This window comes from Leopardus geoffroyi, chromosome D4, assembly GCF_018350155.1.
Source record: "Leopardus geoffroyi isolate Oge1 chromosome D4, O.geoffroyi_Oge1_pat1.0, whole genome shotgun sequence".
Taxonomy (NCBI): domain Eukaryota; kingdom Metazoa; phylum Chordata; class Mammalia; order Carnivora; family Felidae; genus Leopardus; species Leopardus geoffroyi.
Genome location: NC_059342.1, coordinates 56,238,585 through 56,265,076, shown reverse-complemented (window position 1 = coordinate 56,265,076; position 26,492 = coordinate 56,238,585). Strand labels below are relative to the sequence as shown.

Sequence of the window (26,492 nt, the reverse complement as noted above, 5' to 3'; positions counted from 1 at the left end):
TATTTTTTATTTTTTTTTAACGTTTATTTATTTTTGAGAGACAGAGCTCAAGAGGGGGAGGGGCAGAGGAGAGAGGAAGGCACAGAAACTGAAGCAGACTCCAGGCTCTGAGCTGTCAGTACAGAGCCCGATGTGGGGTTTGAACCCATGAACTCTGAGATCATGACCTGAGCCAAAGTCAGACGCTTAACCAACTGAGCCATCCAGGCACCCCTAATGTTTATTTATTTTTGAGAGAAAGTGTGCAAGCAGGGGAGGGGCAGAGAGAGAGAGGAAGACAGAGGATCTGAAGCAGGCTGTGTGCACTGACAGCAGAGAGCGTGATGTGGGGCTCGAGCTCCCAAATAGCAAGATCATGACCTGAGCTAAAATCGGGCACTTAACCAACTGAGCCACCCAGGCACCCCTATAAGAACAATAGTTTTAAAAGTCTTTGAGAATTGTTTATATCTCTTATTCTGTTATTTAGGGATATGTAATTATTAATGACAGTGGAAGAAGTTCAACCTCAGTTGAAAAAAACAAACTTGAAGGTAAGTTAAATACCAGTCATAAGACAGCATAGCAAAAAAATCTAGTCAACTCAAATATTTGAAAAGAAAAAAAAAAACTATTTAATATCCAGTCACAAGAGCAGATGCTACCTCCTGTCCACACCCCAAAATGCCCCTGGAAGAATTACACACACACACATATACCCATTAACCCCAATGGGCCAGTCAGATAATACTAACTTAGGGAGAATCAATCCACAGGCCTATAAGCTAGGCTGTGCCAATCAGATTCTCCCTTGGCCAAAAGACCGAAAAACTTCAGCTATATGATGCTAGCTGCTTAAACTGAAAGATCAAGTACCAAGCAACACCATATGGAGGGAGGGGGTGCATTTTTGGCCCTATGCACTCTATACAAGTAGGCAAGTAGGCCAAGAAAGCAAGTCTATTAACAGAAGAACAAAAATGGAGCACACCCGCAGAGAAAAGCAGTAAGGAAAGGCTATGTAGCCTTCTGAGAGATGGGAGCAGATGCCTTAGTTTCCTGGCTTTCTGATTTGTAAGGCCAAGCTGAACTTGATTTCCCACACTCAGCTACCTACAAGACTGCTTACTCCCATTTTTTTTTTTTTTTTTGCCTATTTCCTTTAATTTCTATTCCTTAAACTACATGATATCTAAAAATAAGACTCTTTACTCTAAAAACTCAACGAAAGCAATGGAAATTCAGGTAGGAACTCAGCAGTTTAAAGCAGAAGAAGCTGAAGAGAGAAAGAGAAAATCTATTCTCAAATTTTATTCCGAATATTTTGCTTAATAAAATTTTGGTGAGGAATGCAAGGTGATGGAGGACTTTCTAAAAAACAAGTCTTTACTGCTCAGGTAACTTCAAAATTAGAATCTTCTCTCTGGATTGTTTAGCTGAAACACATAATCTGGAGTCCATCTTATTTTCACTCCAGTCAAAAAGGATTTCCTAAAGAGCCAAGATATGTAACTTGTCTTTTGAAATAAGGTAAGTTAAAATTTTTCTTTTTTGCTATTTTCTCCCCTAGGTCTTTCCTCTGTCATTTGCTGTCCTCTTTTTTCTTGGAAAAAGCTATCCAGAAGCAACTTCAGATCTGCCTCTCTACTATCATCCAAATACTACGAAAGAGCCACATAATAATCCTTAAATAATACAAAATAGGTTACCTGGCAGATCTGATGGCCCACCTGCTACACAGAATGCAAATTCCAGAGTCTGAATGACTTAACTCCAAAAGGATTTAACAAAACATATACAAGTGATGCATGTAAGGATAAACACAATAGTAATTCAAAATATTAAACTCTTGTATAAAATATATTAGCAAGTTAGAACCCCAGTGACTGCGCCAGCACCCTGACTCAGCTGATACTAACAAGCAACCATCTGTAGATCAGAAGAGCATACCAACACATGTTGCCATGCCGTCTGGCAAACCATTCTTACAATGACATGATTTTAAAAATGGAAAATCAGCTTTAAAAACCTACTTAAATTAACGGTGTTGTCTGGATATTTCTGTTGTTTAATTCTACTATATGAAAAGAGGGTCTAATTTTAACTTCTTAGGCATCTCTATTCCTCCCAAATGAATATAATAAAGCTTACTAATGTATTCAATTTTGGAAAGTCATATCTTAGAAAAGGATGACAGGGGCACCTGGGTGGCTCAGTCGGCTGGGTGTCCGACTTCAGCTCAGGTCTGATCTCACCATTCATGGGTTCTAGCCCCACATCAAGCTCTGTGCTAACAGCTCAGAGCCTGGAGCCCTCTTCAGATTCTGTGTCTCCCTCTCTCTCTAACCCTCCCCCACTCACATTCTGTATCTCTCTCAAAAATAAATAAACATTAAGAAAAAAAATTTTTTTTAAATAACAAACTATTATGGAGCACCTGGGTGGCTCAGTCGGTGAAGCGTCTGACTTCAGCTCAGGTCATGATCTCGTGGTTTTTGAGTTTGAGCCCCACGTCAGGCTCTGTGCTGATGGCTCAGAACCTGGGGCCTGCTTCAGATTCTGTGTCTCCCTCTCTCTCTGCCCCTCCCCTGCTCATGCTCTGTCTCTGTCTCTCAATCATAAATAAACGTAAAAAAAAATTTTTTTAATGATAAACTATTAGTTTTTTAATAAAAAAAAATTTTTTTTAATGTTTATTTGTTTTTGAGAGAGAGAGAGAGAGAGAGACAGAGCATGACAGCGGAGGGGCACAGAGAGAGGGAGACACAGAACTCAAAGCAGGCTCCAGACTCCGTGCTATCAGAACAAAGCCTGATGTGGGGCGCGAACCCACGAACTGCGAGATCATGACCTGCGCAGAAGTCGGACGCCCAACTGACTGAGTCACCCAGGCACCCCCATATTTTAAAATTTTTTTTAATGTTGATTTATTTTTAAGAGAGCAAGCGAGCGTGCACACAAGCAGGGAAGGGGCAGAGAGGGAGGGAGACAGAATCCAAAGCAGGCTCCAGACACAGGGCTCAAACTCAAGAGCCGTGAGATCATGATCTGAGCCCAAGTCAGATGTGTAACTGACTGAGGCACCCAGGTGCCCCAGATGATAAACGATTAGTTTCAAATGCAAAACTGTAATTACTACTACTGACATTCCTGTAATTACTGATCCGCTGATCATGGTTTATTTGTAGTAATTACTTCCTATTATTGTGGGGCAGGAAGGATGAGGGGATGGACACTAAACCAAACCATTATTAAGTATTAACTAAAGATTTAGAATTTTTCACATTTGAGATGGCAAAGAACTATGACCACGGGATAAGAAAGGGAATGGTAACTACTTCAAAATACTGCTGAAGAACAATAAAAATAGATAGGCTCCCTATCCATCCCTGGTAATTTTAAGTACAATAACCAGCAAGACTCTAAAGTTTAACTACCTACTTAAATATTTAAATACTAAATTACCTGAAATCCATTGGAATGTATATGCTACCCTGTTGTACAACTTTTTCTCAAGCTGCCCATTTAAATAAATAAAAAGCGGCACTTACTTAAACAATGCTAAGTGATTTCAAATCCTCTAATCAAATCATAACTTAAACCATTATATCTAACAGTCCACTTACCATGAAAATCTGCACCCAACTTCTTAGAAGCCATTTAGAACCTGAAAAGCAAAGAAATATTTTTAGGCACATGATACTCTGAGGGGATATAAACAAATTATAGGAATATTGAGACTATAGGGGCATCTGGGTGGCTCAGGGTTAAGGATCCGATTCTTTGATTTCGGCTCAGGTCATGATCTCACAATTTTGTGACAGAGATTTGCATGGGATTCTCTCCCTCTCTCTATCCCTTCCCCACTCACGCACGTGCTCTCTCTCTCTCTCTCAAAATAAACAAACATGAAAAGAAAAGAAAAAAGAAAAGAAAAGAAAAGAATATTGAGACTACAAAAAAGAAACCAGAAAAGTAAAAGGTTCCAGGACTGATACAAATTTCCAGTCCTCAAATTTCTCAGCCCCAAAGTCTCAAAAAAGAAAGCAGAAAGGAAGAGATACTAGTTTTCTACAGAAAAGTTAACTATTTATAAAACTGCATGTTCTGAATATACTAAATATATGAGAAGAAAAGCATACTAACCTTTGACCAATTGATATGTGGACTACCAAAAGGAAAAAATTACAAAGCATATACCTTCTTGATACAAACTACAAATATGTCAGTAATAGATTAAAAAAAGCATTTTTCAGTTATGCAAATATAGACCTTTTGCTGGCAACTAACTCTAACAGTAATTTCTTAAGCAGGGAATGAATTACATACAATCTCTGTACAGTTTAATTAGTATAAAATTTTTCTAAATAAAAGAAAAATATCAAAACCACACATCTAGCTTAATATTACCTTTGCATTTTCAACCCCTATATAAGTAGGTATTAAGTCCTGTCTTACACAAATAATCTGAGCTCTTCAACCTAAAAGTTTATTGCCCTTGACATGATGTTTATACCTTTAACTTGCCTAAAACGTAAGCAGGAAAAAAATTAAGGTTAGCTATACGAATTTATGGTCTTTTGTCTATTAACCTGCATTACAATACACTGAAAAGCATCATACTGAAAATAATCCATTTTCACTGAAAGTAAAAAAAAAAACAAAACCAAGTGTATTACACCTGTCTTGTGAAAATTATTCAAAATAGAATTAAAATCTGCACAGGATTTATTATATTTGTTTACCTTGAAATTGACAAGGGGATTTTAAAATTTACACGGAAAGGCAAAGAAAATAGAATACCCAAAATGATTCTCAAAAAGAAAAAGTTGGAGAACTTATCACCGAACTTCAAAGCTTACTATTAAGCTACAGTAATTAAGATTGTGGAAATGGCATAAGGATATCATACATCCCAAAAAAAGAGTCCAGAAATACAGCCATACACATATAGCCAGTTGATTTTCAACAAAGGCACAAAAGCTTAAAGGGGAAAGGATCATCTTCTCAACAAATGGTGCCAGACATTCATATGCAAAAAAATAAACCTTTATCCATACTTTGTATCATATATAAAAATTAATTCAGGAAAATGGGAAGATAATGGCTCAGGGGTACAGGGTTTCTTTTTGGAGTGATGAAAATGTTCTAAGACTGATTGTGGTGGTGACTGGATTGTACACTTTTTTTTTTAATAGGAGGGTTTTTGTTTTTGAGAGAGAGAGAGAGAGAGAGAGAGAGAGAGAGAGCGCGCACATGCAAGGGGACGAGGGGCAGAGAGAGAGGACAGGATCTGAAGCGTGCTCTGCAGAGAGCCCAATGAGTGGCTTGAACTTCCTAAACCATGAGAACATGACCTGAGCCGGAATTCAGAAGCTTAAGCAACTGAGCCACCCAGGCGCCCCCAGACTGTATACTTTAAGTGGATGAACTGTGGGGCACCTGGGTGGCTCAGTCGATCGAGCATCAGACTCTTGATTTCGGCTCGGGTCATGATCCCAGGGTTGTGGGATTGAGACCCGTATCGGGCTCTGCATTGATTATGGAGACTGCTTAAGATTCTCTCTCTTCCTGCCCCTCTCCCCTGGTCTCTCTAAAATTAAAAAAATTTTTTTTAATTAAAAAAAAATGCATGGTGCTCACTTCAGGAGCACATGTGCTTTTAAAAAAAAAAAAAAGGGTGACTTATACACAGTATCTGATACACCACAACGACACAGACAAATCTCAAATGCATCATGGTATATGAAAGAAGCCAGGATCAAAAGGTAACATATTATATGATTCTACTTACAATGAACTATAGGAATAAAAAAAATAGGGCTCCTGGGTGGCTCTGTCTGTTAAGCATCTGACTTCAACTCAGGTCATGATCTCACAGTTTGTGAGTTTGAGCCCTGCGCTGGGCTCTGCGCTGACAGTTCAGAGCCTGCTTCAGATCCTCTGTGTCCTTCTCTCTCTGCCCCTCCCTTGTTTGCACTCTCTCTCAAAAATAAATAAACATTAAAAATAAATAAAATAGAGACTGCTTCTTTAAAAAACAAAAAAAGGAATAAAAAATAGGCAAGACTATAGGAATAAAAAAGTAATCTAACCACCAGGGACTATACAGGATAAAATGTATTATGTAAGGGGCACCTGGCTGGCTCATTCCGTACAGCATACAACTCTTGATCTTGGCCGAGGTTGCAAGTTTGAGCCCCGTGTTGGATGTAGAGATTACTCGAAAATAAAATCTTTTTAAAAATTAATAAAATTTAGGGGCGCCTGGGTGGCTCGGTCGGTTAAGCATCCGACTTCGGCTCAGGTCATGATCTCACGGTCCGTGAGTTCGAGCCCCGCGTCGGGCTCTGTGCTGACAGCTCAAGTCTGGAGCCTGTTTCGGATTCTGTGTCTCCCTCTCTCTCTGCTCCTCCCCTGTTCATGCTCTGTCTCTCTCTGTCTCAAAAATAAATAAATGTTAAAAAAATTTTAAAAAAAAATTAATAAAATTTAGAGGTGCCTGGGTGGCTCAGTCAGTTAAGCATCCGAATCTTGATGTCAGCTCAGGTCTTGTCTCAGGATTGTGAGTTCAAGCCCCATGCTGGGCTACACACGGGGCATGAAGTCTACTTAAAAAAACTAAGGGGTGCCTGGGTGGCTCTGTCGGTTAAGCACCCAACTTCAGCTCAGGTCATGATCTCATGGTTCACAAGTTCAAGCCCTGCGTTGGGCTCTGTGCTGACAGTTAGGAGCCTGGAGACTGCTTCAGATTCTGTGTCTCTCTCTCTCTCTCTCTCTCTCTCTGCCCCTCCCCTGCTCACGCTCTGTCTCTCTCTCAAAAATAATTTTTTTAAAAAAAGCATTTAAAAAAACTAAAAAATAAAATTACGAGCACCTGAGTGGCTCAGTCGGTTGAGCATCTGACTTCAGCTCAGGTCATGCATGATCTCATGGTTCGTGAGTTCAAGCCCCACATCAGGCTCATTGCTGTCAGCACAGAGCCCACTTTGGATCCTCTGTCCCCCTCTCTCTCTGCCCCTCTCCAGTTCATGCTCTCTCTCAAAAATAAATATTGTATAAATAAATAAATAAATAAATATTTTTTAATTAAATTTTAGTAAAATTTTAAAATGTTTTAACCAAAGTGGATCCTCTAGGTGGTAGAACTTGAAATAATTCATGACATTTCTCTATGGTTTCTGAACATTCTATTGCAAACAGGTATAAAATTCATAATTTCTGGGGCACCAGGCTGGCTCGGTTGGAAGAGTGTGTGACTCTGATCCTAAGACTGCCAATTCAAGCCCCATGTTGGGTGTAGAGATTACTTTAAAAATCTTTTTTTAAAAATTTGGGAACACCTGCATGGCTCAGTCAATTAAGCATCTGACTCTTGATTTTGGCTCAGATCATGATCTCATGGCTGGTGAGTTTGAGTCCCAAGTCGGGCTCTGCATTGACAGTGCAGAGGCTGCTTGGGATTCTCCCTCCCTCCCTCTCTCTCCTTGCCCTTCACCCACTCTCTCAAAATAAATAAACTAAAAAAAATTTTGTCATACCTTATTTAAAGTTTTACTTAAAATTTTCTGTTTTTTGGGGGCACCTGGGTTGGTCAGTTGCTAAAGCATCCGACTTCAGCTCACATCATCATCAACAGTTCTTGAGTTTGAGCACCACATTGGGCTCTCTGCTGTCAGTGCAGAGAGCCCAATGCCTCCCTCTCTCTCTGCCCCTGCCTCGCTTGTGTGTGCACACTCTCAAAAATAAATAGAAACATTAAAAAAAAAGTTTCGGTTTTCCAGCACAAGGTGGGGATGAAGTATTCTGGTTGATATTCTAATTAGTGAAGCTTTGAAATTATAAAGTACATGGATCATCAAAACATTTTACATACGCAGAAGACATTTCATTGGCGAACATGCTTTTACAGGCATCAAAATGTACATAAACCACAATACAGTGAGACTTCTTTAAAATTTTTTTTTAATGTTTATTTTTGAGAGAGATGGAGACAGAATATGACTGGGTTAGGAGCAGAGAAGGAGACACAGAATCCAAAGCAGGCTCCAGGCTCCGAGCTGTCAGCACAGAGCTTGACGCAGGGCTTGAACTCACGAGCTACGAGATCATGACCTGAGCTGAAGTCAGGTGCTCAACTGACTAAGCCACCCAGGAGCCCCAAGACTTCTAAACCCAATAAGCAAGAATGTGGGCAGCCTCAACCTTCACACACAGACATATATCAGAAATATGTTTTTTTAAGTGTCTGTAGAGAAAAGCAGTATTTAAGCATCCACCAAAGAAAGCTGTGAATATGCTCATAAACAGATACAGAAAATGAGTATTTTCACCTATATGTCCCTAATATTTATTAATATTGTGGGATATAAGCAGTTTCAAGAAGGAGCTGTTTTGAGATGTAAATGGCTTGGGAGAGGCTGCTTGGGCCTCTGATTTAAAAATAATTTTTATGGAGGGTCTGGATGGCTCAGTCGGTTAAGCATCTGACTTCGGCTCAGGTCATGTCTAGCCCCATGATGGGCTCTGTGCTGACAGCTCAGAGCCTGGAACCTGCTTCAGATTCTGAGTCTCCCTCGCTCTCTGCCCCTCCCCCACACATGCTCTTTCTCTGTCTCTAAAAAATAAATATTAAAATAAAAAAATAAAAGATAATTTTTATTGGCAGTTACATGGCCCACAGCCGCTTGCACCCACTCTATTGTACACTTTTTTTCATGAAAAAAAATTTTTTGGGGGGCGCCTGGGTGGCGCAGTCGGTTAAGCGTCCGACTTCAGCCAGGTCACGATCTCGCGGTCTGTGAGTTCGAGCCCCGTGTCGGGCTCTGGGCTGATGGCTCAGAGCCTGGAGCCTGTTTCCGATTCTGTGTCTCCCTCTCTCTCTGCCCCTCCCCCGTTCATGCTGTGTCTCTCTCTGTCCCAAAAATAAATAAACGTTGAAAAAAAAAAAATTTTTTTTTTTTAATTTTTTTTTAATGTTTATTTTTGAGACAGAGAGAGACAGAGCACGAATGGGGGAGGGTCAGAGAGAGGGAGACACAGAATCTGAAGCAGGCTCCAGGCTCTGAGCTGTCAGCACAGAGCCCGACGTGGGGCTCAAACTCATAGACTGTGAGATCACAGCCTGAGCAGAAGTCGGATGCTTAACCGACTGAGCCACCCAGGCACCTCTACTGTACACTTTCAATCAACACTTTTTCAGATTAAGGCCAAAACCTAAAAGTTATTAATAATAAAATAAAATAAAATAAAAAATAATTTTGCAAGGCCCCTGGGTGGCCAGTCAGTGAAACATCTGGCTCTTCAGCACAGATCATCTTACAGTTCATGGGTTCAATCAAGCCCCACATCAGGCTCTGCACTCACAGTGCAGAACCTATTGGGATTCTCTCTCCCCACCCCATGACCCTCCCCTGGTCATGTTTCTCAAAATAAACTTAAATATTAATAATTACTATTATTATTTTGCAAACAGGGGGTGCCTGGGTGGCTCAGTCAGCTGAGCATCCTACTCTTTTGATTTTGGCTCAGGCCATGAAAAAATGCTCAACATCACTCATCACCCGGGAAATACAAATCAAAACCACAATGAGATACCACCTCACACCTATCAGAAGGGCTAACATTAACAACTCAGGCAACAACAGATGTTGGCAAGGATGCAGAGAAACAGGATCTCTTTTGCATTGTTGGTGGGAATGCAAGCTGGTGCAGCCACTCTGGAAAACAGTATGGAGGTTCCTCGAAAAACTAAAAATAGACCTACTCTACAACTCAGCAATTGCACTACTAGGTATTTATCCAAGGGATACAGGGATGCTGTTTCAAAGGGGCACATGCACCCCAATGTTTATAGCAACACTATCAACAACAGCCAAACTATGGAAAGAGCCTAAATGTCCATCAATAGATGAATGGATAAAGATGATGTGGTGTATATATATACAATGGAGTATTACTTGGCAATCGAAAATGATGAAATCTTGCCATTTGCCACTATGTAGATGGAACTAGAGGGTGTTATGCTAAGCAAAATTAGTCAGAGAAAGACAAATATCACATGACTTCACTCATATGAGGACTTTAAGATACAAAACAAATGAACATAAGGGAAGGGAAGCAAAAATAATATAAAAACAGGGAGGGGAACAAAACATAACAGACTCTTAAATACAGAGAACAAACAGAGGGTTGCTGGAGGGGTTATGGAAGGGGGGATGGGCTAAATGGGTAAGGGGCTTAAAGGAATGTACTCCTGAAATCATTGTTGTGCCATGTGCTAACACGGATGTAAATTATAAAAAATAAATAAATAGAAAGGAAAAAAAAAAAAAGGAGTCTCATTCTCTACTGACTGAGCCAGCTAGATGCCCCTAAATGGATTCTTAATAGCTTTTTTAAAGAAAAAAAAACGCCCCTAAATGGATTCTTAATAGATTTTTTAAAGAAAAAAAAAGCTCCACCAAAACACAACCCACAAAATGGGAGGGGCTTGTATCTAGAATACATAAATAAGTCCACAACTCAATAATAAAAAGACAAATAATCCAACTAGAAAATAGGCAAAAGAATATGAATGGTCAATTATTCAAAGAAGATATACACACGAGATGATGTTCAACATCGTTATTCATTAGTCAGGGAAATGCAAATTAAAAACTCACCTTCCTATTCCCCATTTAAAAAAATTTTTTTTAACGTTTATTTTTGAGAGAGAGGGAGAGACAGACAGAGGGTGAGCGGGCAAGGGGTAGAGACAGAGGGAGACACAGAATCCGAAGCAGCTCCAGGCTCCGAGCTGCCAGCACAAAGCCCGACGCAGGGCTCAAACCCACGAACTGTGAGATCATGACCTGAGCCGAAGTTGGACACTCAACCAACTGAGCCACCCAGGCGCCCCTCCTAGTCCCCATTTTAAAGCATGCATATTACCTTCAACAAAGCAAAATTTCTACTAAAAAATAGTAAGTGAAAATTAAAATATAGTATCCCTTATTACTAAATAAAAGGAAATAAATTATTTAAAAATTTGCCTCACTAAAGGTGATAAAATGTAGATTTTCTAGGGGTTTTCTTTAAATAGTAAAACAATTCACTGAATGCAACTCCTACATTTTCCACAAACCTTAAGAAACAGGAAATTCATATCTGGTCACTTACATTAAAGATTTTTCTAATGTCTGATATGCAGTAAAACTTCACTGTCTCTGAAGGACCAAAAGGATTTTAATAGCTATTTGGGTCAATATTTTTTTCCTGGAATATCTGAAACAAATCAAGTGAGACAGATAATTTATTGCTATTTATATTTCCTTATAAGCTTCCTATATTTTATTTAATTATAACTATTTCTTATAACATCTTCCTATAATCTAAATGTTTAATTATGGGGAAATGATTAAATAAATTATGGAAAAATTCAAAAGACAAGTGGTAATGCAATTAAGAATGTTTATTAGGGGTGCCTGGGTGGTTCAGTTGGTTAAGCATCCAACTTCAGCTCAGGTCATGATCTCATAGTTCGTAGGTTCGAGCCCCACATCAGGCTCTGTGCTGACAGCTCAGAGCCTGGAGTCTGCTTCAGATTTTGTGTCTCCCTCTCTCTCTGTCCCTCCCCAGCTCATGCTCTGTCTCTGTCTCTCAAAAATAAAGTAAAACAAAACAAATGCTTATTAAGAGCATATAATTGAAAATAAGTGTAAGTTTTAAACTGTTTTTACAAGTTGGACTGAATTACTTTAACTATGTAAAAAATGTATACAAAACAAGACTGAAAAAAATACATTTGCCCCCAATGTAAAATTATAAGTGCTCACAGGGGGAAAAAAAATCCTAAGTAATCATAAATTTCCATTAAAATAAATATAAGTGCTTATATTAAAGGAAAAGTATCAAGTAAGTAAGAACAGCACACATTCTTAAATGACAAACTCTTACACTAATAAAATGTAGAACTCCCTGAAGCACCCAGGAACTTAACAGCAATGTTGTTGTTGTTTTAAGTTTATTTATCATTTGCGGGGGGGGGGGGGGGTGGACAGAGAAAGGGGGAGAGAGACAATCCCAAGCAGGCTCCACACTCTGTGCTGAGCCCAAAGTGGGTCTCGATCCCAAGGGATCCTGACATGAGCCAAAATCAACAGTTGGACACTTAAACGACTGAGCCACCCAGGCACCCCAACAGCAATGTTCTATTTTTGCCAGTTTAGTGCCACTTCAGTTCAAATGCTATGGAAAGAAAACCTGGTAACTTAAAATTTAACTCACTAATTAGATATCCAAGAACAAAAAGAGATGGGGAAATAGGTAAAAGGAAGAGAACTGCATAGAGAAGAGGAGCTAGAGTGCAAGAAACAGAAGAGATGGGATAAGGAATGGAAAAAGGGAAAGGTGAGGAGTGTAGGGGTAGGAAACCAAGAAAATGCAAACATCCTGCCAAAGCACAGGCCCTTTCTTAAAGAAGAGAAAGCCCAAGGGCAATTACAATGATGTTCTCATTTTCTTTCTCCCCCTTCTTAGAACATTAAATTCCTATTACGTGAAATTACATTCTATAGTTTCCTAATACACAACAGCAATTTAGTATCTCAGTAAGCTATCACAGTCACACATTATACTGCAACAAGAGATGCAATCAGTAATTTCCCAAGATGCAAATTAATCCAGAGAATTCTCCAAGTTACAGAAAAAGAAGCTTCTGGAAATCATCAGATTTCAAGTCTAAAAACAAAGTTAACACCTATACAACTAACATTCACACTAGTATGTTTAAGACAAAAATCACACTTGTAGAAGCCATTAATATGTCAATTCTAGGCTATACTATATTCATCAGAAAAAAGCTTTATTTTTTCACAGATCTCAAGAGATATTTTGGAGCCTCAGTTCCAACAGTAAAATAGTAAATAAGGGCAGTAGATTGAATAATACGCCAACCCTAAACATACCATAAATCTATCACAGTAGAATAAATTAAGCAAAAATATTTGTTTCCATATTAAATATTTAGTACTCATGGGGCGCCTGGGTGGCTCAGTCGGTTGGGCATCCGACTTCAGCTCAGGTCATGATTACAGTCTGTGTGTCCGAGCCCGGCATCAGGCTCTGTGCTGACCACTTAGAGCCTGGAGCCTGTTCCTTAGTATGTTTCTTCCTCTCTGCCCCTCCCCACTTGTGCTCTGTCTCTCAAAAATAAACATTAAAAAAAAATTAAATATTCAGTACTCAGGATAAGTGATATCATCATTTACTATACACAGTAACTTTTAAAAGAGGTCTCTATGGCAAAACGAAAAGCTAGCAACCATGTTAATACCACCTCCCCCTTTTTAATGTCAGTGATCCATGAAACCCAAAAGTCTGGAAACCACTTTATGTAAAATAACAACCTCAAATGAGTATGGTTATTAAAAAAACAAAAAACATATCTTTGCATAATGCTTGAGACTGAGAAAGAGCTCAACAAAGGTTGGTAAAAATATAACTTAGAAGAGAGTAAACCACTTGCCAAGTACTCTACCTACCAGTAAACTGGTGTACCTATACACAATAATGTAGATTTTTATTTGAATATTAATATTAGACTCTTATTCTGGGGTGCCTGGGTGGCTCAGTTGGTTAAACATCCCACTTCAGCTCAGGTCATGATCTCATGGTTAGTGGGTTTGAGCCCTGCATCGGGCTCTGTGCTGACAGCTCAGAGCCTGGAGCCTGCTTCAGATTCTGTGTCTCCCCCTCTCTCTCTGCCCCTTCCCCACTTGCACTCTGTCTCTGTCTCTTAAAGATGAATAGATGTTAAAAATAAAAAATAAAAAATAAAAAAATATTAGACTCTTATTCTGATGAAGAACATGGCCATGAACACTGAACAGAATTTTTATGAGACCCTACTTTCAGTTTCTTCAAGTCTGAGAATTAGCCAGAGACATTATTTTCAGGGTCTATCACTGTCCACAAGCTCTGTGTTTGCAAAACTAATCCCCTTACATCAGCCTATTTGGCTTAAGATGGAAGACCAACAATAGAGGTCAACAGTACACAGATTCATACTGAGGAGCATTTCAATAACACCAGTAAGTTTTTCTTTTTGCATTAATTTCTACTTTCAATTCAGCTGGAATAGTGCTTGTTCAGTCAGATTTGTCCTGAGAACCACTGTTTTACAGAGAGTGAAAATGGAAAACCTAAATTTGAATCACTAACCTGCAGAAACAAGATCTAATAGGCCCTGCCATTTTAGAAAACAGGAGCATATGTTTGTGTGAATACAGAAACAAATATGGTGGTTCTATTTGGATGATGGGTTTACAACATGGGGCTCTTGGTTTTCTCTTTTGTGCTATTTGCTTTCCAGGTTTTCTATATGGAGCACATATCTCTTGATGGACACACCTTGTAACTAGGAAAAAAAACCTAGGACTCACAAACATATGGCCAACTAATCTTTGACAAAGCAGGAAAGAATATCCAATGGAATAAAGTCAGTCTCTTCAGCAAGTAGTGCTGGGAAAACTGGTCAGCGACATACAGAAAAATGAACCTGAACCACTGTCTTACACCACACACAAAAAATAAACTCAAAATGGATGAAAGACCTAAACATAAGACAGGAAGCCATCAAAATCCTTGAGGAGAAAGCAGGCAAAAACCTCTTTGATCTTGGCTGCAGCAACTTCTTACTCAACACGTCTCCGGAGGCAAGGGAAATGAAAGCAAAGATGAACTACTGGAACCTCATCAAAATAAAAAGTTTCTGCACAGCGAAGGAAACAATCAGCAAAACTAAAAGGCAACTGACAAAATGGGAGAAGATATTCGCAAATGATATATCAGATAAAGGATTAGTATCCAAAATCTATAAAGAACTGATCAAATTCAACACCCAAGAAACAAACAATCCAGTGAAGAAACGGGCCAAAAACATGAATAGACACTTTTCCAAAGAAGACATCCAGATGGCCAAATGACACATGAAAAAATGCTCATCACCACTCATCACCCGGGAAATACAAATCAAAACCACAATGAGATAACCACCTCACACCTGTCAGAAGGCTAACATTAACAACTCAGGCAACATATGTTGGTGAGGATGCAGAGAAAGAGGATCTCTTTTGCACTGCTGATGGGAATGCAAACGGGTGCAGCCACTCTGCACAACAGTATGCAGGTTCCTCAAAAAATTAAAAATAGAACTACCCTACAACTCAGCAATTGCACTACTAGGTATTTATCCAAGGGATACAGGGATGCTGTTCCGAAGGGGCACATGCACCCCAATGTTTATAGCAGCACTATCAACAATAGCCAAAATATGGAAAGAGCCCAAATGTCCATCAATGGATGAATGGATAAAGAAGATGTGGTATATATGTGTGTGTGTGTGTGTGTGTGTGTGTGTGTATACATATATACACACACATAATGTAGTATTACTTGGCAATCGAAAAGGATGAAATCTTGCCATTTGCAACTACATGGATGGAACTAGAGGGTATTATGCTAAGCGAAATTAGAGAAAGACAAATATCACATGACATCACTCGTATGAGGACTTTAAGAGACAAAACAGATGAACATAAGGGAAGGGAAGCAAAAATAATATAAAAACAGGGAGGGGGACAAAGCATAAGAGATTCTTAAATATGGAGAACAAACAGAGGGTTACTGGAGGGGTGTGGGAGGGGGTTGGGCTAAATGGGTAAGGCACATTAAGGAATCTACTCCTGAAATCACTGTTGCACTATATGCTAACTTGGATGTAAATTTAAAAAATAAATTAAATATAAATACATACACACACACACACACACACACACACACCTAGGAAGCAACCGAGGGAAAGAATACCCCAGATACCTATAAGGGGACTAAACAGAAACAACACAGTATGCAATCAATGAAAGACTGACCTCAAAGAGAGGAAATACAATAAAAAAAAGAATAAATTGGTAGTTTCTAAGACCAGTAAGAATACCACACAAATGGTCACGGACGTATAATAGGTGTTTCAGTTTATTGATAATAAAGGATGTAATCCATGATGAAGAGCTAACTTACGAATTGCTCCAAATAACACTGCATCATCACTCATAAAACAAAAACTACAGGGGGGCACCTGGGTGGCTCAGTTGGTTAAGCATCCAATTCTTGATCCTGGCTCAGGTCATGATCTCGTGGTTCATGAGACTGAGCCCCACCTCTGGCTCTTCACTGACAGTGCAAAACCTGCTTGGGACTCTCTCTCTCTCATTCTCTGCCCCTCCCCAACTCATGAGCACAGGCTGTCTCTCAAAATAAATAAATAAACATTTTAAAAAAACAAGAAACACAAAACTACGCAACAGAAGAACTAGGTAGAAATACATAATTAATAAGATAGATATAACTTATATCAAAAGCACCCTGAAAGCAGAATATACCTACAGTACCCACAGAACACTTTACAAAAACCTAAGTAAATATTAAGCCACAAAGAAAATTCTAATAAATATCCAAAATCAGAAATAGCACAACTGGGGCACGTGGGTGGCTCAGCCGGTTGAGCGTCCGACTTTGGCTCAGGTCATAATCTCACAGTTCATGAGTCTGACCTCTGCATCGGGCTCTCTGCTGTCAGAAAAGAGCCTGCTTCAGATCCTCTGTCCCCTCCTCTCTCTGCACCACCCCCACTTGCTCTCTCTCAAAATTAAATAAACATTAAAAAAAAAAAAAATAGGGTGCCAGGGTGGCTCAGTTGGTTAAGCATCTGACTCTTAACTTTCATCTCAGGTCATGACCTTGCATTTTATGAGTTCGAGCCCCGCACCAAGTTCCACACTGACAGTACAGAGCCTGCTTAGGAGTCTTTCTCTCTCTCTGTCCCTCCCCTGCTCATGCTTTCTCAAAAACAATAAACAAAAAAAAAATTTTAATGAAATAGCACAGCCAACAGTCAAAACACAAAAAAATTAGAAATTAATTACATCAGAACACAAAAAAAAATCCTACTACCTAAAGCTAAACTGTCTCTTGATCAAAGAGGAAACCAAAAATAAAACTGCAGAAAACAATGACAATGAAAATACTGCATTTAAGAACCTACAACATACAGCTAAAGCAGTAATCGGGAAAATTCACTGCCCACTCAAGTACTAAGAAGAAAATTCACAGCACAATGACTTAGGGTATAAAAAACCACCTGAGGAAAACACAAGAATGGAAACAGGGACATAAGCACAAAACAATCCATTAAAAATCAGAAAAATGACCAACTAACAAATTAACCCAAGAGCTGTAATTTGGAAAATAAACCATTCAACTAACTTAATTTTAAAAGGAAGGGGTAGGGGGGTCACACCTGGATGGCTCAGGTCATGACCTCACTGCTTATTGAGTTTGAGCCCCGAACTGAACTGTGCTGACAGCTCGGAGCCTGGAGCCTGCTTCAGATTCTATCTCTGTCTCTCTGCCCCTCCCCTGCCCGTGCGCTTGCTCGCTCTCTCTCGCTCTCTCAAATATAAAATATAAAACAAAAAAACAATATATATATATATATATATATATATATATATATATATATATATATATGTAAATAAAAGAAGAGAGAGGGGTGCCTGGGTGACTCAGTTAAGCATCGGACTATGGCTCAGGTCATGATCTCACAGTTCATGGGCTCAAGCCCCACGTTGTGCTCTGTGCTGACAGCTCGGAGCCTGAAGCCTGCTTCAGATTCTGTCTCCCTCTCTCTCTGCCCCTCCCCTTCTCGCACTCTGTGAGTCTCTCTCTCAAAAAGTAAAATAAAAGAACATTTTTTTAAAAAAGGAGAGAACACAACAGAGGAAAATTAAAATAATCTGAAGACACTGCTTTGTTCATCTCTTTGCAAATACAAGTGACAACCTGGATAAAATGATCTTCTAGGAAAGTACTATTTATCAATACTAACTATACACGAGGCAGAAATCTTAACCAGACCACTAACCACAGGGAAAACAGAAAAAGCTGTCAAAGAGGTCTTGCAATCCAAAAGAAACCTAACTGCAATGATACTTTAATGGTTTCAAAACACAGGAAAAGACGTTTCTAATTTTTTTTTTTTTTGCAAAGCAAGCATAATATTGATGCTATCAAAGAAAAAACTACAAAAAAAAATCTCACGTATGCATGGAGATAAAAAATCCTCAAAATAAAAATGCAAACCAAATTTAGTAATAGATTATAGGAATACATCACATCCAAGTGGGATTTAGCCCACACATTCAGGATACTTCAATACTAGGAATCTGTTGATATACTTCACCATTCATTAATAGATCTAAGAAGAAAAATCATATAGTCATCTCCTTAACATGAGATTGAAAACAACAACAAAAACAGAGGGCACCTGGGTGGCTCAGTGGTTAAGCATCTGACTTTGGCTCAGGTCATGATCTCACAGTTTGTGTTTCTGAGCCCTACACAGGGCTCTGCACTGACAGTGCCAAGCTTGTTTTGGATCCTGTCTCCCTCCCTCCCTCCCTCCCTCTCTCTCAAAAATAAACATTAAAAAAAAAAAAAACACACACACACACAAAAAACAGGGGCATCTGGGTGGCTCAGTTGGTTAAGTGTCTGTCCATATCTTCGTTGCTGGGGTCAAGACCTGCATCGGGCTCTGGATGACAGTGTGGAGCCTGCTTGGGATTCTCTCTCTCCCTCTCTGTTCCTCCTGCATGTGCGTGCACTCTCTCTCTCTCTCTCTCTCACTCTCTCTCTCTCTCTCTCTCAAAACAACAAAACCATCTCTCTCAATACCAAAGCCAGAGAATGTTGACTAATGGGGAAATAAAGGATTCCCATAAAAACAAGATGTCCACTATTATTGTAATTTGTTAACATTATTATTTAACACTGGATGAAAGAAGTTAAAAGGTATAAAAAGTTAGAAAAAAGGGGCACCTGACTGGCTCAGTCTGTTGAGCGTGCAGCTCTTGATCTCGGGGTCTTGAGTTCAAGCCCCATGTTAGGTCTAGAGATTGCATAAACTTAAAAAGTAACTTAGAAAAATGGCTTTCCAAGGGAAACCCCAAAACTGAAAAACTATTACAAATAAAAGGAAATACAATGTTTCTAGATACAAAATTAATATAGGCATACTTTGCCTTACTGTGCTTTGCTTTACTGCACTGCACACTGTCTTTTACATACTGAAATTTCAAGACTTCAGTGGAAGAAGTGCAGATGTGGTGGAAATAGCAAGGGAACTAGAATTAGAAGTGGGGTCTGAAGATGTGACTGAATTGCTATAAGCTCAGGATGAAATTTTAATGGATGAAGAGTTGCTCCGTATGGATGAGCAAAGAAAGTGCTTTCTTGAAATGGAATCTACTCCTGATGGAGATGCTAAGAAAACTATTGAAATGACAGGAAAGGATTTAAACTTTTTTTTTTTTTTTTTTTTAAAGAGTGCATGAGCCAGGGAGAGGGGCAGAGAGAGAGAAGGGGGGGGGGGGGGAGGGAGAGAGAATCTCAAACAGGCTCCACACTCAGTGCAGAGCTCAATGTAGGGTTTGATCCCACGACCTTCAGACCATGACCCGAGCCGAAATCAAGAGTCAGACATTTAACCAACTGAGCAACCCAGGCGCCCCTGACAGCAAAGGATTTAGAAATTACATAGAGTGATTTGATAAAGCAGTGGCAGAGTCTGGGAGGACTGACTCCAATTTTGAAAGTTCTGCTGTGGGCAAAACACTATCAAACAGCCATCTCATGCTAAGGAGTAACTGTTCGTGAAAGAAAAGGTCAATGGGGGGGGGGTGGTGCCTGGGTGGCTCAAATGGTTAAGTGTTCTACTCCTGATTTCGGCTCAGGTCATGATCTCATGGTCCCTGGGATCGAGCCCCACTTTGGGCTCTGCACTGACAAAGCAGAGCCTGCTTGGGATTCTCTCTTTCCCTCTCTCGCTCGCTCTCTCTGCCCTCCCCAGCTTGTGCATGCGCACTCATGCTCTTTCAAAATAAACTTTAAAAAGAAAAAGTCAATCATTGCAGCAAACTTTACTTTTCTCTTAAGAATTTGCCACAGCTACCCCAACCTTCAGAAACCAACACTCTTATCAGTCAGCAGCCATCAACATCAAGGCAAGACTCTATACCAGCAAAAAGATTACAAATTGCTGAAAGCTCAGATGATGGGTAACATTTTTTAGTAATGAAGTACTTTTTAATTAAAGTATGTACATTGTTTTTTCATTTTTTAGGTTTTTTATTTATTTTGAGAGACAGAGTGCACACACAAGCAGGAAAGAAACAGAAGGAGAGAGAGAATCCCAAGCAAGCTCTATGCTGTCAAAACAATGAGATTATGACTTAAGCCAAAATCAAGAGTCAGACACTTAACCAACTAAGCCACCCAGGTGCCCCTGCTACATTGTTTTTTTGCTTTTAATGTTTATTTTTGAGAGTGAGACAGAGTGTGAGCAGGGGAGTGGGGGAGAAAGAGAGAATCTGAAGCAGGCTCCAGGCTCTGAGCGGTCTGCACAGAGCCCAAAGCAGGGCTCGAACTCACAGACTGCGAGTTCATGACCTGAGCCAAAGTCAAACGCCCAATCGAGCCACCCAGCTGTTCTTGTACATTGTTTTTTTAGACACAATGCTATTGCACACTTAATAGACTACAGTACGGTACAAACATAACATTCATGTGCACTGGGAAACCAAAAGGTTCATTTGACTTGCTTCATTGTTCACTTTATTTGGTGGTCTGGAACCAAAGCCAAAGTATCTCCAAGGTATATTCTAAAACAAATGCCCTTCATATACACAATAACTAGATAAAATGTAATTGAAACATGCAATGTGCCACAGAGGTAAGAAGCAAGAATAAACTTAAGATACAAAGGAAAAAACTAAAGCTCTACTGAGCAACAGAAAAGAGGACTTATGTAATTGGAAAAGCATATACTAAATCTTGGATAGGACACATTACATTATTAAGATTGATTCTCCTTAAGCTACTCTATAAATGTGTCATGATAAAAGTGAAAACTAGAGTCTTCTGTTTTATTAACTAGAAAAGCTGATTCTAACTTTCATATGGAAATAATATAAGTAACAGCAGCCAAGAAAACTGTGAAGAAAATAATGGAGACTAGACTGTCAGATATTAAAATATTTATTGTAAGATTTAACACTTACAGCTGTGCCATACTGGCACATAAAGAGATCAGTGGAACAGAACAGAAATCCCTAAAAATACCCAAATTTGGAAATGTGGTATATAATAAAGCTGCCATTTAAAATTTTGTGAAATGATGGGGGCGCCGGCCAGCTCAGTCAGTAGAATGTCCAACTCTTGATCCCAAGGGGTCATGAGTTCAAGCCCTATGTTGGGTACACAAATTACTTAAAAATAAAATCTTGGGAGACGCCCGGGTGCCTCAGTCAGTTAAGTGTCCAACTTTGGCTCAGGTCATGATCTCATAGTTTGCAGGTTCAAACCCCGCATCAGGCTTTCTGCTTGAGTGTGAAGCCTGCTTGGGATTCCCTCTCTCCCTCTCTCTCTCTCTCTGCCCCTCCCCTGTTCTCTCTCTCTCTCTCAAAAATAAATAAACCTTAAAATAAAATCTTAAAAAATAGAAAGTGAGGAAAGTGATGGAAGGAAGGAAGGAAGGAAGGAAGGAAGGAAGGAAGGAAGGAAGGAAGGAAACTTGTGATGTAACAACAGGGTAGCTACTTAGAAAAAGGTTAGAGGCTCACCTCATACTCCATCCCCAAACAGATTCCAGATCAAAAGTGTAGTAACATTATGCAACTACCCAAATATATCAATCCTATTTTCATTCTACATAGAAAGGTACAGAGCAAAAATAACTTTCTGAGACTCAAAATTCAACAAAAGGATTACCTTATTTAAAAAAAATTAGAAAATGAAGGTTATTTTTTTGTTTATTTTTTTATTCAGTAATCTCAACATCCAACATGGGGTTCAAACTCATGACTCTGAGATCAAGAGTCTCATGCTCTTCCAACTGAGCCAGCCAGGCACCCCAGAAAATGAAGGTTATTTTAAAGACAGGTTGCTGTAATGTACAAGTTTTATCACTAATTATTTGAAAATGATGCTTTACCAATTATTAATCATATGGTATACTTGAGGCTATAAGAGCACCTAGTGACTCAAAGCTCTTTTTTTTTTTTTTTTTTTTTTTTTTTTTTGGTAAGTTTATTTTGAGAGAAAGAGCAAGCATGTGTATGTCCAAGTACAGAAAGGGCAGAGAGAGAGGGGGAGAGAGAGAATCCCAAGCAGGCTCCACACTGACAGTGCAGATGCAGGGTTCAAACTCATGAATCCTAAGATCATGACCTGAGCCAAAATCAAGAGTCAGTCACTTAACTAAATGAGCCATCCAGGCTCCCCACAAAATTCATTTCACATAGTTTAATACAAACTGGTTATAGCTGAGTATCAACTTGCTAAAATTTATCAACGTTTATTTTTATTTTTGGGACAGAGAGAGAGCATGAACAGGGGAGGGGCAGAGAGAGAGGGAGACACAGAATCGGAAACAGGCTCCAGGCTCTGAGCCATCAGCCCAGAGCCTGACGCGGGGCTCGAACTCACGGACCACGAGATCGTGACCTGGCTGAAGTCGGACGCTTAACCGACTGCGCCACCCAGGCGCCCCTCAACTTGCTAAAATTTAAAAAGCAATTAGCAGTACATAAAAATATAGTATTTGTCAAGGTAAATTACTGACCCAATCTGTTTTCATGAGAACTGCAGTTAAGAATTCTAGCTGGGGCGCCTGGGTGGCGCAGTCGGTTAAGCGTCCGACTTCAGCCAGGTCACGATCTCTCGGTCTGTGAGTTCGAGCCCCGCATCAGGCTCTGAGCTGATGGCTCAGAGCCTGGAGCCTGTTTCCGATTCTGTGTCTCCCTCTCTCTCTGCCCCTCCCCCGTTCATGCTCTGTCTCTGTCTGTCCCAAAAATAAATAAACGTTGAAAAAAAAAAATAAAGGCTTACTTTAAAAAAAAAAAAAGAATTCTAGCTAATTCTTGGGGGCCTGAGTGGCTCAGCTGGTTAAGCGTCCAACTCCTGATTTTGGCTCAGGTCATGATCTCAGGGTTCATGAGATCAAGCCCTGCATTGGGCTTTGCACTGACAACACGGAGCCTGCTTGAGATTCTCTGTCTCTCCCTCTCTCTCTGCTCCTGCCCTCCTCACACTCTCTCTCTCAAAATAAAAAAATTAAAAAGATTCCCTCTCTCCCTCTGCTCCTTTCTCTAAAATAAAAATTAATTAAAAATTAAAAATTAACAAACTCCAACTAATTTCAAAATGGGTCAGGAAAAATCCAGATAAGGATTTCCTCAACTCTGAATCAACTCTGGGTTCCTCTTAATTCTACAAGCATCTAGCATATCTAATCTTTAGCAGGGAGGGAGGCCTTTTCATATTCCCTTGCCCTCTTCCCTTAAACTTTCTGAAAATAGGATAATTCTATAATATTCCTAACTAATATGTATTTTATAAATATGAGTAAACAAAACAATGCCCTTAAAACGAAAAAGTTAAGAATGATTTTTGTAATTACCAATAGTCTGAAATCATAAGGCCTATGAGACTAACATAATGTAAGAACAAGAAAGTGCTGACAGTTACAAGTTAGAATGGGGAGTCATAACATAAAGCATTAGCTAATTAGAAATTTTTAATCAGTATCTTAACCAATTCATTACACCTCATTTAACATTTTCTTCAACATGATTTAGAGTTTAGTAGAAGTACAATGTCGCAGGGGCACCTCACTAGCTCAGTCAGTGGAGCATCCAACAACTGATCTCAGAGTTACAAGTTTAAGCACCATGCTGGGTATAGAGATTACTTAAAAATAAAAATAAATTTTTGGGGCGCCTGGGTGGCGCAGTCGGTTAAGCGTCCGACTTCAGCCAGGTCACGATCTCGCGGTCCGTGAGTTTGAGCCCCGCGTCGGGCTCTGGGCTGATGGCTCAGAGCCTGGAGCCTGTTTCCGATTCTGTGTCTCCCTCTCTCTCTGCCCCTCCCCCGTTCATGCTCTGTCTCTCTCTGTCCCAAAAATAAATAAACGTTGAAAAAAAAATTAAAAAAAAAAAATAAATAAAAAATAAAAAAATAAAATAAAAATAAATTTTTAAAATGTAAAAAATAGGGGAACCTGGCTGCCTCAGTCAGTAGAGTATGCTGGTCTTGATCTCAAGGTCATGAGTTCAAGCCCCAAGTTGGGCATGGAGCCTAATATATATACATATATATATGTGCACTTATATAATAAAATATAAAAAGGAAAAAAGGGGAAAATAAAAGTATAATGTCCCAAAAGGAAATACAGCCACAATCTTACCAATTCAATTCTTTCAACTGTGAATTAACATTGGGAAAAAAATAATTTCAAGAAGTAACTGAAGCAAAAATGTCATCTCCTCCCCAACTCTTTCAAAAATCACATCACGGAGAGCCTGCTTGGCTCAGTCGGTTAAGCATATGACTTTGACTCATGTCATGACTTCACAGTTCTTGAGTTCAATTCCCACATCAGGTGAGTTCGAGCCCCCCTTCAGGTGACCATGAGCCCTGCATCCAGTGATCTCAAGCCCTGCTTTGGGTGGGCCCCACTTCTCTCCCTCTTTCTCTCTCTGTCCCTCATGGGATTCCCTCACTTGCACCCTCCTCTCACACTCTCTCAAAAAAAAAAAAAAAAAAAAAAAAAAAATCGTATCACAACTCATGCCAGAATGTAAGAGAGAAAGAGAACTCCAGACAGTTAAAAACATGAGTTCTAGCCTTAATTTTTCCATCACTTTGGGATGGTTTAGAGCCTGTCAAAATCTTTGGGGGGAAAAGAAGAATTCAGGACTGCTTCCATAAAAAGAGGAAGCCTGGAACAAATGATCTCTGACAACCTTTTCAGAATTAAGGGTCTGGATATATTCTTTTATAACTATGGACTTCAGCAGCTTTTATGCTCTTATAATAAAAATAATGCAAGACTTCATTCAAATTCTTAGTTATGACAGCATATAAACACATGTAACCACTTGTTGAGCCTATGATTCAATATGTACACACAGTCCACACCCACTTTTTTAAGTAGAAAATGCTTACTATTTAACACTAATAACCCTATTTCACTCTACAAGTAGCCAATACAATATAATTGGTTGACTTGTATTTTATACAAGGAAGCTAAACATCATACCATGGGCTATGAATCTGACCCGAGAGAAATAATCACAAACATAATTTTTCTGTTCTTCCAACAGTCTTCATACTCAGTGGATTACATCATTCTGTTAGAGTCATGTGAAATCTGAAAGGTTTTTCCCATGGAAACAAAGAACTAACAGAGCCCTGTTCACCAAACTCAAGAACTTATACCCCAAAGGGAATATTGTGCAGTACTAAAGGAACAAACAATATAAAGATGGCACAACTTCATAAAAGCAGATGATCCTCATCAGTAGCCTAATGGTAAGTCACAATGCCTACAACACTTACCTCCCTTCATTTCATCACGCATTTTATCCATCTCACATGATCACAAGAAGGGGGAGTACAGTACAATAAGACACTGAGAGAGAGAGACCACATTCACATAATTGTTCTATTTTATTTTTTATTATTGTTGTTAATTTCTTACTGTGCCTTATTTATAAATTAAAACTGATCATACCTAGCCAGATACATAGAACGCCTGGCTGGCTTTGTTGGTAGAGCATGCAACTCTTGATCCAGGGTTATGAGTTCAAGCTCCAAGTTGGGTGTAGAGATAACTTAAAATATTTTTTAAAAGATGAATAAATAAATAAAATTGCTCATACATATATATGTATAAGAAAAACCTTACTACAGATCTTCTTCAACTTACGGTGTTTCATCTCAATAAAACCATCATAAATTGAAAAAAAAATCCTGTCACAAATACAATTAATACACCTAACCTACTGAACACCATAGCTTAGCTGAGCCTACCTTATACGTGCTCACAACACTTTACATTAGCATATACTTGGACAAAATAATGTAACACAAAGTCTATTTTATAATAAAGTGTTGAATATCTCATGTAATTTATTGAATACTGTACTGAAAGTGAAAAACAGCTGTATGGGTACAAAATGGTTATAAGCGTATAAGCTGTTTACCCTCATGATCACATGGCTGACTGAGAGGTGCAGCTGGCTATCACTGCCCAGCATTATAAGAGAGTATCATACCATAACCTGGGAAAAAAATCACGATTCAAAATTCAAAGTATGATTTCTACTGAAAACATATTGCTTTCACATCATAAAACCAAAAAATTGTAAATCAAACCATTATAAGTTGGGGACCATCTGTATATAAACTGGACAACTGCACAGTTTCAGGCATCCACTGAGGGTCTTAGAACATATTCCCTTGTGGATGGCGGGTGGGGGAGGAAACCACTGTACACAACAGAATCTTCCTTCTTTATTTTACAACTTAGAAACCTTAATCTGAAATGATTTCTAATAAAAAGACACAAAAAA

The 26,492-nt window shown here is 39.2% G+C and overlaps 1 protein-coding gene across 3 annotated transcripts in view; it reads right to left on the bottom strand.

Moving 5' to 3' along the window:
- Positions 1 to 26,492, bottom strand: part of UBAP1 (ubiquitin associated protein 1) — a 62,480-nt gene that overhangs the window by 24,569 nt on the left and 11,419 nt on the right. For all 3 annotated transcript variants that reach the window (XM_045469558.1, XM_045469560.1, XM_045469559.1), the window contains one exon: positions 3,606 to 3,646. In XM_045469558.1, coding sequence (XP_045325514.1) covers positions 3,606 to 3,639 — 34 coding nt within the window. In that variant the 5' untranslated portion in view covers positions 3,640 to 3,646. The remainder of the gene's footprint in view (positions 1 to 3,605; positions 3,647 to 26,492) is intronic.